The following is a 13,342-nucleotide window of genomic DNA, read 5'->3' on the forward strand; positions in this document are numbered from 1 at the left end:
TTAAAAAAATGTCATCTTGGGTACAAAAACTATGCATATAGAATTTAATGTATTAAAAATATTAAATACTATATTTTTATTAAAAAATATTTAAAAATAATTAAAATTCAACACTTTATATATGTATATTCCTTAACAAAGTTTTTTTGGGGGGCACAAATAGTCATTAGTTTTTTAGACAGTTATATAATATGAATGCATGCAGTGTGCATGCCCTTGAATGATAAAAACAAATATATGATGTTTTGGCACTTTTTTTTAATTCAATTGATAGAAATTCTTTTTATACGTACTATAGAAATTATTACAGTCCTAGTGTTTTTCATTAAAATACTTTCTTAATTAGTTATACATTAGGAGGTCCCACTACGATACTGTTCGATTAATTCTCAAGCTCAAAATATTGCTTCACACAAGTTGACAACTTTACTTATTTTACAATAAAAAAGTGTTAAAAATATACTCTTAACTTCTGGAAATAGTAAGTGTACTAAATAGAACACTGCTCTTAATTAAAATTACAGTTAGTGTATTTTTGAGTTAATTATGCTTTAAGATAATACTAATAAAACAATTAACATAACTCTCGCAACTTTAATGCTAATAAACAAATAAAGACTGTGCAAATCAGTGGATAACTTAACATACAGATAGCTTTATCAATCATCCAAATGACCTACACAAGTTGTCCTACGTACTTTTGAAGTGATACTATACATACTAGTCAATATAATTTTTATACATAATAAATTTATTAAGTCACATAAAACGTTTTACATAATATAAGTGTAATGTAATACTTATTCTTTTCCTCCAAAAAGAAAATTCTACATACTAATTTGTTTCTTCAAATTCTCCAATAAAACTGAATTTATAAAAGGTTGCAATATTGCCCTTGATTTCTTTCGTGCCCGGATTTTAGAGGCTTTGCTTGGATTCAGGACTAATGATGGGAAACTTTGAACTCCAGCAGATCCAAATTAATAGTGCCAAACAAGATTAAACTGTTCATTTAGAAGGTCGTACATGATAGAGTTAATTTGGCAAAAAGTAATCAACACATTGATGTCTGATTTGTCGTTCAACGGCTGAGCCTTGTAAATGGGTCGATCACACGTTTACTAGCAATTCATCCATGCCCTTTATCTATTCTCCCCATTCACACCCGCATTTCTTGTCGGGAATACTATATGCATGCGCATATGCAATGCAAACAGTGGGCTCTTCCAAATGACCTCTTTTTTCGGGGTCAAATTTTCACCCTTTCAAAGTTGGAATTACGAGCTTGTCCCTTAAAAGACAAGCCCAGATTACTTGTTTGAATCTAACCCAGATTTATATATGAGATGCTATGAGCCCGGTAAGAATTGTTTTGGTCCATTGCCCAGCAAGTCTTAAAGAACCATCAAATCATTGAGCCTATGTTGGTATTGCAGTCATCAGAAAGCCCAATTTTTTGTGTGGGTTTCTTCTGCAGAACCCACCCATATTCCCGCTTATACATCAAAGAAGAAAAGCCTTTTCCTGATATCCTCTTAAAATTAAAAACTTTCACTTTGATCATATATTTCCAGTACATGAATATGACTAAGCAAATAACCAAAACATCAGAAGGAAAAAACCAACTAACTAAAATTTAACAGCCATTTGATTTGAGTACTTATTTTTTATTTTTGTTTTATTTATGAAATTTATAATATTTTCACTTTCTTTCTTGTTTTCAAAACTTTATATCGGAAAACATGAAAAGCAATAAACTAAAAATAATACGACATTTTTGTAATTAAAAATAAAACAATGTTTTTTCAAAATAAGCAAATTCTGAATTTCACAATATCAAAATACTTTAACATAACAATACTTTAGAAATAATATAATGTAATTCAAATGAATGGAGTAAGCGGGGATTTCAATAAATCTTATACAAATTTAAATTCTCGACCCCAAAACAAAAAGGTAAATATTTAAATTATGGAAATAACTGTTTAATACAAAAAAGTTGACAGCATAGTTTTAAATCAACGACAATGCTGTCAAGTTATATCACTAATTCTAGTATGATGCCAGAATGAAAGTTGTTTAAGCAAATGGTTCTGAACTTCTGATAATGTACTTCGCTGATAATCTCATCAACAATAAACAGACTCCAATAGTTTGAGAGACATTGATGTGAATCTAGTTTTTCAAGCACAATCGTAACAAGTTACTTAGAATCTCCTAACAATGACCGTATTTAGGGATAAAATTTTGGTCCCCGCTTAAAGAAGATGATTTGTTTATTATCGTGCCCAACGTTGATAAACCCAATTAATCTAAAATAAGTTTGTAAGGTAAGATTTACCTATCGTACTAGCAAGTTTAAAAAGGAACCAACTAGTAGTAGTAATGGATAATGACGGTAAGAAACATGAGAATTTCAAGTTGGGTTGCTGACGTATAACATATGATTCCCATGCTAATTTTCTCCGTTAACCTTGATTCTTTTCACAATCATTAGACGAATCTATCTTAACCTAATAATGATTGGAAGACCAATCACTTCATTTTGGACTTTGAGGCACCTAATACCTAACTTTGCTTACCAATTGGTTCGAGGGCCACCCATTTGGCACAATTGGCTCTCCGACACCTATCCCCTCCTCAAAAGCATAAGGACCCCATGGCCGTAAAGATCTTAATAGCTTGACGTTTACAAGAAGACCAACTTGTGGGATAATTCATACTTACCCAAACGGAAAGCAAGGCTAATCATGGCCGTTTGAAGACAAAATTTGTGTCATTTTCACTAGGAAATAAAGTTGGCATAGATGGGGGGAATGCTTCTCTCCCCACGCAGTTTCTAGCACAAAATATGAGAGAAAGAAAAATGTACATAGGAAAATGTTACTAGCACCTTGGTTAAAGAATTAAAAACAAAAATAAATGTTAAAAAACTTATAATTTATTATTTTTCTATTCTTTAACCAATATCTTAAACTAGACGCGTATGTATAAACAATATATTCAAGGGCATAGAGCTGCCCAGTCCCCAGGACTTGGACAAGATTCATTTTTCCACCTTTGCCATTTGTTTGTGTTGGACTTTGGTTACATTAATTACCTAGTACCATAGTTTGCGACTTTAAATTATGGTTTTAAAAATAAATAAATGACCCTGTTTCGAAACTCTCATGTACCTTCCCCAACATAATTGGTTTGGCATTCTGGGACTTTGGAAAATGTATAGAATGTGAAAGCTTTCCTGAGCTGGAATTGCTTCTCAAAATGTTCCAAAAGTAATTCACTCCCTCACGTGGCATGCAATTATGACCTCTAATGTTGGGGCATCTCAACTTCCTGACCTAAGCGTTTTTGTTTTGCTTGCTTGTATGCATGAGACACTTCACCAAACACCAACCAAGACCACACCAACATAGAAAAGCCAATCTGCAAATGCCATTAACCATGGAAGAAGCTTGATAAAGCTACCCTAAAACATGCTAAAGCTTAATCTGATAAAGACTTGTAGCCATAGCTTTGCTACAAAACAAAACCAAGAATTAAGTGGTTTGCCTAAGGCCAACTAGTATGATTGGCAATAAATGTAAAAACTCACTTTCTATGATTTAACTCCACAATCTGACAATATTTTGTCTGTATTAGGCGACATCTATTGACCCTTATCTTGTGTGTGATGGAAGCTCTTCATTATTAAATGATTCCCATCTAATCTTATCTTCTTATCTAACCGAGTGACTGACACAAATTACAAACTTCACTACAGTGTAGCTTGTTCCCTGCTTCTAAATTGCTTATAGTAGTAGCGTAGCTAACTGCATCCAGCTTTGTATACATTAAAAATTTGCTAATATTGCAACAACCATCCATTCTAATTTAGTATTCTTAATTGAGGACACTTTGGCAAGCAAATATATCTTTTGTCTAACTAAGTTCTTAACTTCATGGATATTCTATTTTGTACGTACACGATTTAGCAAAATGGTATGGACTCAATATACACGTTTACAATCAGGAATTGAGGGCATTTTTCTATATATCTCTTTTCTACTTTACAACCCACAAACTACAAAACACAATTCCTTCATTGCCCTTCATGAACTTGTATAGATTTGTATTTGACTCAACCATCAACTGTGTAGAAAATAGAAATTGCCACTTTTTTTCTAATTACCTTTGTTATCAACTGTGTCAATCAAACAAACTATGGTCATGGTCTGTATGAGTTCTAAGATCTTCATTTAGCCACCTAATTCAGACAGCAACCTAAAGAATAATGACATAGGATAAGAATTTCTCGTCAACAGATCCAAACAACAAAAGAGAAATAGGTCCACTATTGACAGAAACATTAGCCCTTCCATAACAAAATAACCTCCAATTTAGCTGGAACTTACAATCAAACAATATAACATCCTGCCATCGTCGGTTTTTGGCAGCCACTGACTAGCTATTAGCTTAGCTGAATGATCATGGTGATGAGCCTTACGAGTTTCTTTTTTTTTTTTTTTGACCTTTTTCTTCAATTAACTCCCAAGCAAATAGTTTAACTTCAAAAATATCAATATAATGATATGTTGATATACACATGTGGACATTTTTTATTTTCTTATCACTTTTTTTTTTCTTGTGGTTTACAACATTATAACCAAAGCTTTTAAATATATGAATGTCCATAGTTGTTTTAGACTATTGCTTGATCATTTAAAAAAAAAAACAAATTATCTTTCTTATCCAAACCAAACAACGTCACAAGTATTTATAGGATCAAGCTGCTGTGGTTGCATTGAGTCGAGTTCAAGATATTATCATACAACTATTAGGTGACAGTATATCAATAAGTTACTAATGCTATGCCAGAGTTAACAACGTTAAAATTTTAATTACCATTTTCTAATTTTTAAGGACTAATATTATTAGAATTTAAATACAAGTCCTTTAACTTGTTGCTTATATATCCTTTAACTTGTTATTAACTGTGACTTTATTATCTATCAAAGATAACTAGGGCTATATCTTTCGAGATTAATTTGGCTTTTTTTTTCTACCTCCCTAAACCTTTTGCTTAACAAAAAGCAACAGAGACGTGTGCTTATGAGGGTGACAACTGACAAACAAGTAGTTCCTTCTACAAACAAAATAGTATAGGAGCCGATAGATATAGCCTACAAGTAAACGAACAAAGATAATTTCTTCCTACTGAGAAAAGGATAGTGAGAGCCACACGGTATCTTATCCCATAGGCCACCATGAACCTTCCATTAGAAGTTGCAATAACGTGATAGAAATGGCTTTGAGATACTTTCTTTATGGCTAGCTATATATTGTGCAGCCAATTCCCTCTCTCCAGACTTTTAAATCACATAACTTTTTTTTTTGTTGGGGCCAAACAAAATTACTTATCCAATTCCAAATTCACCTATAGACTTTGAGATCTTACCTTTCTCACTAGCCATATGATGGAAGGTGATGAGAATATTCAAGCATCAAAAGGAAAAAATGTTGAAAGCTTCACCTGCTTAGAGCCCCCCCAAAATCCAAGGAAGAAAAACAAGAAGATAGAAAACAAGAGAAGGTTCAGTGATGAACAGATTAGATCACTAGAATGCATATTTGAGTCAGAGTCAAAGCTTGAGCCAAGGAAGAAGATGCAACTCGCAAGAGATCTTGGCTTGCAGCCACGCCAAGTTGCCATATGGTTCCAAAACAGAAGAGCAAGGTGGAAATCAAAACGCATAGAGCAAGAATACAGAAAACTCAAAGATGAATATGACAACTTAGCATCTCGGTTTGAGTCACTAAAGGAAGAGAAAGAGTCTTTGCAACAAGAGGTAAATTTTCTGCTTCTTCTAACAAGGGTACTTCTTAACTTAACAAATCACATACAAGACCCTTAAGCTTTAACTGAGTTTTTTTTTTTTTTCAAACAGTTGCATAAGCTAAGTGATTTGATGGAAATATCTCGTGATGGTAGAAGGGATGACAAAGTTGCCAAGGAAAACAGCATAGAAGATGGTGGTTCAGGAAGTGGATACAGCAGTTGGAGGCCTGAAGAAGCAAAGCCATGTTTTTCAAATGATAAAAATGAAAATAGAATCATAAGGGCCGAGAAATCTGAGGACAAGGGACACCAACTTCTAAGAATGGATGATCATGCAGAGATGCCATTGGCATCACTTGAAAAATGGTACAGTAGTGTGGACCCAAGTGGCATCTTGGACCAGTCATGTAGCAGTTCTCAATGGCTAGATTTCTGGACTTGAAAGAGTGAACCACACTCTTGTGTTGCATGTGTGATGTTTCCTCCAAGAAGGAACAAAGATTGGTTGGCTCTTATGATGCCAAAACAGGTCAAAACATTCCAGCCCACGCAGGATGTCAAATAGGCCAAGAAACTCCAAGAAGAAGTTTTGTAGGCTTGAATTGATAGGAAGAGAATTACGATAGCCTCACTCGATTCAATTGTGTAGAGATTTGGAAAAAGAAATAATGTGCAATGTCTCTGGCATGCCTTTCCAATCCATTTGCATGTGTGCGTATGTTCTTTTTCTTTTTTCCATTTCTGGTTTTCATTGGGTTTAAATCTAAATCCTCTCTCTATTCTTAAAGGGGCCTCTCTTTTATTACTTTAGCTATACCCATGTTAACTTGTGTGATCTTTATGACTTGGAAACATGCAAAATGAATGAATGGTATGAATAAGATATTGCTATAGTTCCCAAAGCAGTTATGTTAATTTCAAATTCGTAGCTTGTCTCTTACAGGCCTTTTTCCATTTTATACTTTGTATTAAATAAATGCAGCTGACAGTCCTCCTCTGATCAACTTTGTTTAAAAGGACAAATTTCAGTATATGGAAATATGTTCCATAATAAATTGCGAAGTAGCAATTACTAATTAAACAGGATGATATTGCAGATATACAAGTCTGATTTTCAATTGATACTTTGATTGGATTCAAAGTCCTGAATATAAATTTTTGTCCCCAAATTCTCTAGCAAAAAGAACCGAGAATATAAATTAACCGAGCAACTGTGCTTAAAGCAAATTCATCAATATATGTTGTGCTACAACACAAGAATGTTGATCAGTGCGGAAAAACTTAGTCAAGCCAGAGATACAAATGAGCTTGGAGTTCCACTTTGATCTATAGTTCTATATAATACACATGTTCATTGAAGAACATCACGAGTAGAAGAATTTACATCACAACCTATTTTCAAGGAAGAAAAAAAAGTATGGACTATGAAGGAAGATATGGCTCAAGAAAAAGGATCATTGAAAAGAGGAAATATTTTGTTGACTTGTTTATTCTCTATTTATTGAATAACATATTTTAATAATCCTGTTCTATGTTTCACGTTTTGTTTTATAGTCGGTCATGAACATTTTTAAAATCAAATGTACAAGTATAATTCTTAGCAAATCAAATACAACTATAATCTTTTGAAAAAAGACTCGACTCAAAAACATCATCTTCAGCCCTTTACCGTATAAGCCTTGTAAATAACAGCATTTAAAAATATCTTTCTATTAGACCCAAAAATAAATAAATATAACTTTCAATGTGTAAGCTTAATGTTGTTGTAATTAAACATTGAATACTTTAAACAAAATCTTAAAAATATCATTAAGCCGTAGATATTATTGATATGAACTCCACCTCACATCATCGTTTATCCTACCCTTATAAATAACGGTCATCCTAAGCCCTAACGACATCATAAATGCATATCAAATATGAAGTGAACACATTGAGTTAGACAATACAAATATTATAAACATATCTTATAAAAAGAGTAGAGGTTGGAAGACTTCTTTTTCACAAAATTTACTAGAAAATTTTAATTTAACGTAATTATTTACATTTAATATGAACTACATTCTAATTTTTTTTTTACCTTTGTATAATAAATAAATTTACTTACATCCATACCAACAAGACAGTTTGGCCGAGTGGTCTAAGGCGCCAGATTTAGGCTCTGGTCCGAAAGGGCGTGGGTTCAAATCCCACAGCTGTCAGACATTTTATGTTTTTTATTTATTTTTGTCGTTTCCAAACACAATTAAACTGATCCATAACGAGGTCGAAGATTCGCTGGCTACCACAAACACATAACACAGTGAACAAAACCTGCTTCAAAATCAAACTAACTAACCAAGTGAAATTGTATTGGAAACTGGTGTCTATCTGTATTCACAATTCAGCCATGGCATTCTCAGCATGCACTATTGGCCCATCAAACATTAACCCCTTAGCATTAGCAACACCATCTTTCCCATTCAAGCCTTTCAATTTCCTCCCCTTTAGATTAACTCAAAAGGTACAATTTTCTTTTGAACTAATTTCATGTCATCTGTGATGTGTGTAGCTAATTAGCTTCATGGGTTGTTTGTGATAGGTGAAGATTGGCCCTCTTAGTGTATCTCCCATGGGGTTTGGAACGTGGGCATGGGGCAATCAGTTTCTGTGGGGGTACCAAGAATCAATGGATAATGAGCTTCAGCAGATCTTCAACCTGGCTGTGGATAATGGTATCAATCTCTTTGACACTGCTGATTCTTATGGCACTGGAAGGTTAAATGGGCAGAGTGAGAAACTTCTGGGGAGGTTCATTCGTGAATATCAAGGTTCATCACACATATCTTTTCTCAACTTCATTTAATTTGGTATTGATTATGTTGAAGATCTCAGTGAAGGTTTAAGTAAAATCATTGTAACTTGGCCTGCCTTAATTTGTTTGAGGGTCATGTTTAGGCGGCCTTCAATTCTTTACTTTTATGTAATTTAAATAGTTAAATATGTTACTTTCAAAGTTTGTTTGATGAGTGTCTTGTGTGATTTGGTTGACAAACAAGTTCGCATGTGAGAGAGTTAAGGCCTTAATGGCTTCTCCATACATTTTTCTTGATGGGAAAAGAAAACATATTATCATCTGCAGTACCATAGGTGGTTTTGGCGTTGTTCTCTAATCAGAATTGGAGTTTTACTTTGATAATGTATGCTGAACTTTAACGCCGACTACTATTTAGTACATTACCGAGGTGAAACACCAATTCTGATTAGAGAACAAAACAAAAATACTTATGGCATTGCATCTAAATTTTATTCATTATCATATTGTGATGAATTCTTTGACTCAAGAATTGCATGTATACTTCCCCAGAAAAAAAGGGGAGGCAGTGTGATGTAGTAATTGCTACAAAGTTTGCAGCATACCCATGGCGCATTACATCAGGGCAGTTTGTGAATGCTTGCAGGTATTGGTTCCTATCAAATACTTCCTGAGCTTCACATCCCATCTCCCATAACAAAAATTTGCTTGATTTATTTTCTTTGCGTATGATTTTAAACTTGGTGGATTAAATTTTCAGGGCATCACTAGATAGGATGCAGATTGACCAAGTTGGGATAGCACAACTACATTGGTCAACTGCAAATTATGCCCCTTGGCAGGAATCAGCTCTTTGGAATGGCTTATTGGAGATGTATGAACAGGTTACAATAATTCATGTTTAAGAGTAGAATATCTGGTTTATATGGATAAGACCTTGAGTGAAACATTCTTTAAAGACTTGGCTCAAGGGTTACTTGAAAAACTGTGTCCTATTTAAACATCATAACTGAAGTTTGTAATTGCCATGTAAATAGTATAAAGTAACTCAAGGTGCTTTTGATAATTATTTACTTGCACGGATTTTCATGTTTAATATATACTTTTCAGTTTCAGATGATATATTTAAACATCAAGTTCAATGGTTATTTCCTATAGAAAAAAAAAATAGTTTCAGTTTCTCGAATAATCAAAATTTCTGTACTCATGTTGATGTTGCCATTTAGGGTTTAGTTAAAGCTGTTGGAGTAAGTAATTACGGACCAAGGCAGCTTTTAAAGATACATGATTACCTAGCAGTCCGAGGAGTCCCCATACGCTCAGCCCAGGTATAAATTTATGCGTAATTGTAAAATTTTAACATTCAAATTTTGCTAAATTAGGCATGATCTGAATGTAAAACCAGTCTCAAATATCCTTTAAAGACTTTAAAGAAAAATGAAAAAAGAAAAGGCAGAGGAAAATTACTTGTAAGTTATAACAAAACTAATGACTAAAATTTACTATTATCCTTCATTGAGCTTCTTAAAGAGATATCAGTTTAATGAACATGCGCTAACTCTGCTTGTAAATTCCTGAACATCATGCTATCTATATGTGGCAACCAATCAGGAATTGCCATGCTTTAGTTTAGATGTATTCTATTATTAATCTTTTTTATAATTTGAATATTTCAGTTACAATTTTCATTGCTAAGCATGGGGGAAGAACAACTACGGATCAAGAATTTATGTGACAATCTGGGTATTCGTGTGATTGCTTATAGTCCTCTAGGACTCGGAATGCTTACTGGGAAATACTCACCATCCAAACTTCCGAGTGGGCCAAGGTGTGTTGATCTTTAAGAAAACACTTTAGAAAGCTACATAGTGATTAACTTATAGCCTAATGCACTATTAGTTTTTCCTAGTAGTACTTTTGTTATTAATCTCATTTCACAGGGCGTTGCTATTTAAGCAAATACTTCCAGGACTGGATCCTTTGTTGAGCTCCCTGAGAAATATTGCAAATAAACGGCGCAAAACCATGGCACAAGTATTTTTTTCCCCTTTGTATGCTATTAATTTTTTTAGTTGACTGTCGGTTAGTTAGATGCTACAGAATATAGTCTGAGTCTGCTGTTATAGGTAGTTACATATCTTACAAGAATGTCTTAAGAGTAGTAAAAGATGCATTGTAGAATTACTAACTAAAATCGTTCAAAGTTTAGTGCCTTTTAATAGATCTCAAGAAAGACAACTACTTCTGTTGTCCTATTTCTTTGACACTACTGGATGGCACATCTACAAATGAAATGCGTATGCATATCAATGAACAGACAGTGATGCAAGATTTTCTCTCCTTTTTCTAGATTTATATGTGTGGAAAATACACCAACTACCAAAATCTATGCTTAGTTTCACCACTTTAGCACAAAGTTAGGCCCTCTCGGCTTGGCCTGTGTTTTTGTGACATAGTCTTATCCAATTTTGCGGTCACTTTCTTGCTATAAGCATCTTTCTTCTGTCTCTTAATCTTTCTTGTGCTCTACAACCCTTATGCTTGTGCTCGGTTGGATCTGTTAATACTAATTTTGGACTAAACTTTTGTTTTGGTTCTTAAAATATTAAGCATAAAGTAATTTAGGCCCTAAAATATTAAAAATGTCATATTAGTTCTTGATTTTCACTTCAGTCAAACATTTTAGTTTTTAGAACCAAACACCGTTAATAAATAGTAATAGAATGTTGTAGTAACATGTGATAGCAAAAACGTCATATACAATGTGCTATGTATTTTTATTTTAGTCTTTAAGATTATCTTCTGATAGGCGTTTTAGTCACCTTTGGCGTCTGCATTTTTCATTAACACCTTTCCAAGCTTCTCCCCAAAATCACTAATTAAAATCTTAGACATGTCAACGTTGGTAACTCCAATAAAACTGAAAATTTTGAGTTTAGACAATCACTTCTAACATGTCAACATGTCCGGGTGCAAGCCCAGGTAGAGGAAAGGAGGAGGTGCGAGTGAGAGTGAGAGTGAGGGTGAGGGTGAGGATGACGATGGAGATGTTGAAGTTTCGAAAACATCAAGGGCAAAAGTATGTAGTACAAACTCTAAGAAGAGTATCCACACAAAACCTTGGATCTTCTCTTCCTCTTCATCCTTGTTACCTCTTTCAATATCCCAACCATGGAATTACAAGAAGCTCCTTCAATTTTTCAAATTTGCCTAAAATTTTCTACACTGTCAACAACACCTACTGATCAAACCTTAAAACTCTGTTTTCATTCTTATCCTTGTATGCCGCCATAATCATATTTTACAACACCATAACTGAAACTTCTTTTGACACAATTTACAGTTTCTTCGTATGCAAAGGTAATATACCTCTTGACCTTTGCAAACAATGCATCCTAAACGCAACTCACATATCAGTGAAGAGAAGGTTCAAGGTTTTGGAAGTCAAAGGTTAAGGAAAATTAGAGTTCTTTAATGAAAAAAAAGAGAGGAAAACTAGAGTTCTTTAATGAAAAAAAAAAAAGAGGAAAACTTCGTAATAATGACAAGTTAGTTTAAATGCAACATGTCGGCATTTTATTACCGTTTATTGATAGTGTCTTAATTTAGTGATTAATATATTTTTAACATTTAAAAAAAAATTTGTTACACGCAATCAAATTGAAAGTTTATTCACTAATTTTAGTATAACAGATGGTCAAGGACCTATTATTCAACTAAAGGGTTATGGGATATTATACATCATTGATATCTGGTGTCATAAAGGAACTCCCGCATCTTATCAGCAATAGCATCAGAACTACTGTTGCTTCATTATCAGGATCAACCACCTTAGAACCCAACTTTTAATGTTTTTAAATGCCTTGCTCGCCCACGCAACTTTATTGAAGGTTCTAAAGTTCCCTTTTACACAACTACCGACAGATCCACTTATTGTCCTTGTCTTAAGTGCGTGACGAATGACAATGCTTACTCTGACCAACCTTCCCTGAACAACACACCTTATTGGCTTATTATCATCTCATTCTTTGCTGCTTTATCATGTCAGGTTGCTATAAATTGGTGCATATGCAAAGGTACAGTTCCAATTCCTGGAGTCAAATCAATTAAACAAGCTAAGGAAAATTTGGGTGCTCTTGGTTGGCGCCTCTCCTCAGACGAGATGCTTCAATTGGAGTATGCAACAATGTTTTCACCTCGCAAAATGATCCAAAACGTTTTCCAAACAAGGTATAGATATCATCCCATTTAACATTAAACGGAAAAATAAAATAAAAAGAGAACTGCAAATATCCAAGTGTTTTACGTGACTTGACATTCTTAACAGATAATATATCTAGCGAAGATCCAGCACAAGGTACGGACTGACAAGGCATAAGAGACACAGTTTTTCATCATCTGGAATCGTGAAAGGCAAAGAGCAGAAAATTGATCCTTTCGTATCGACTAGTCCTGCAGAGATTATTATACCAAATCACTCTGATTGCGAGTGTCAGACTTTAAACTAACCATTTACGTGCCTATTGAGCCATGCTATGAAATTTCAGTTCAAGTCGTGATGGCCCTTTATACTTTTCGACAAATAAGTTATTAGATAATATTTCTTCATTGTTAAAAATTATACTGATACATTATTTAGAAAAACAAAGTTTAATAAATTTAGCTAAATGAAATTTTGTATAAAGACTAACAATTTGCTTATATTGAAAACAATAATTGGAGCACCTACT

General features: G+C 33.7%; 2 protein-coding genes and 1 non-coding gene across 3 annotated transcripts; all 3 read left to right on the forward strand.

Moving 5' to 3' along the window:
* The first annotated feature begins 5,166 nt into the window (after positions 1 to 5,166).
* On the forward strand, positions 5,167 to 6,754 carry LOC113852740 (homeobox-leucine zipper protein ATHB-12-like). Its single transcript, XM_027483099.1, has 2 exons — positions 5,167 to 5,828; positions 5,928 to 6,754. Exons 1-2 carry the CDS (start codon positions 5,454 to 5,456, stop codon positions 6,258 to 6,260), a joined length of 708 nt encoding a protein of 235 aa, XP_027338900.1. The 5' UTR covers positions 5,167 to 5,453; the 3' UTR covers positions 6,261 to 6,754.
* A 1,185-nt stretch (positions 6,755 to 7,939) lies between these two features.
* TRNAL-UAG lies at positions 7,940 to 8,019 on the forward strand. Its single transcript has one exon. It is a non-coding gene; the product is annotated as a tRNA-Leu (tRNA).
* An 82-nt stretch (positions 8,020 to 8,101) lies between these two features.
* LOC113872208 (pyridoxal reductase, chloroplastic) lies at positions 8,102 to 12,989 on the forward strand. Its single transcript, XM_027509579.1, has 10 exons — positions 8,102 to 8,126; positions 8,161 to 8,321; positions 8,400 to 8,628; positions 9,165 to 9,258; positions 9,373 to 9,496; positions 9,839 to 9,940; positions 10,289 to 10,440; positions 10,553 to 10,646; positions 12,661 to 12,842; positions 12,940 to 12,989. The coding sequence occupies exons 2-10, from the start codon at positions 8,208 to 8,210 to the stop codon at positions 12,941 to 12,943; spliced, it is 1,095 nt and encodes a 364-aa protein (XP_027365380.1). The 5' UTR covers positions 8,102 to 8,126; positions 8,161 to 8,207; the 3' UTR covers positions 12,944 to 12,989.
* The last annotated feature ends 353 nt before the right edge of the window (positions 12,990 to 13,342 follow it).

Source organism: Abrus precatorius, unplaced genomic scaffold, assembly GCF_003935025.1.
Source record: "Abrus precatorius isolate BTA unplaced genomic scaffold, Abrus_2018 Scaffold10, whole genome shotgun sequence".
In the NCBI taxonomy this organism is placed as follows: Eukaryota; Viridiplantae; Streptophyta; class Magnoliopsida; order Fabales; family Fabaceae; genus Abrus; species Abrus precatorius.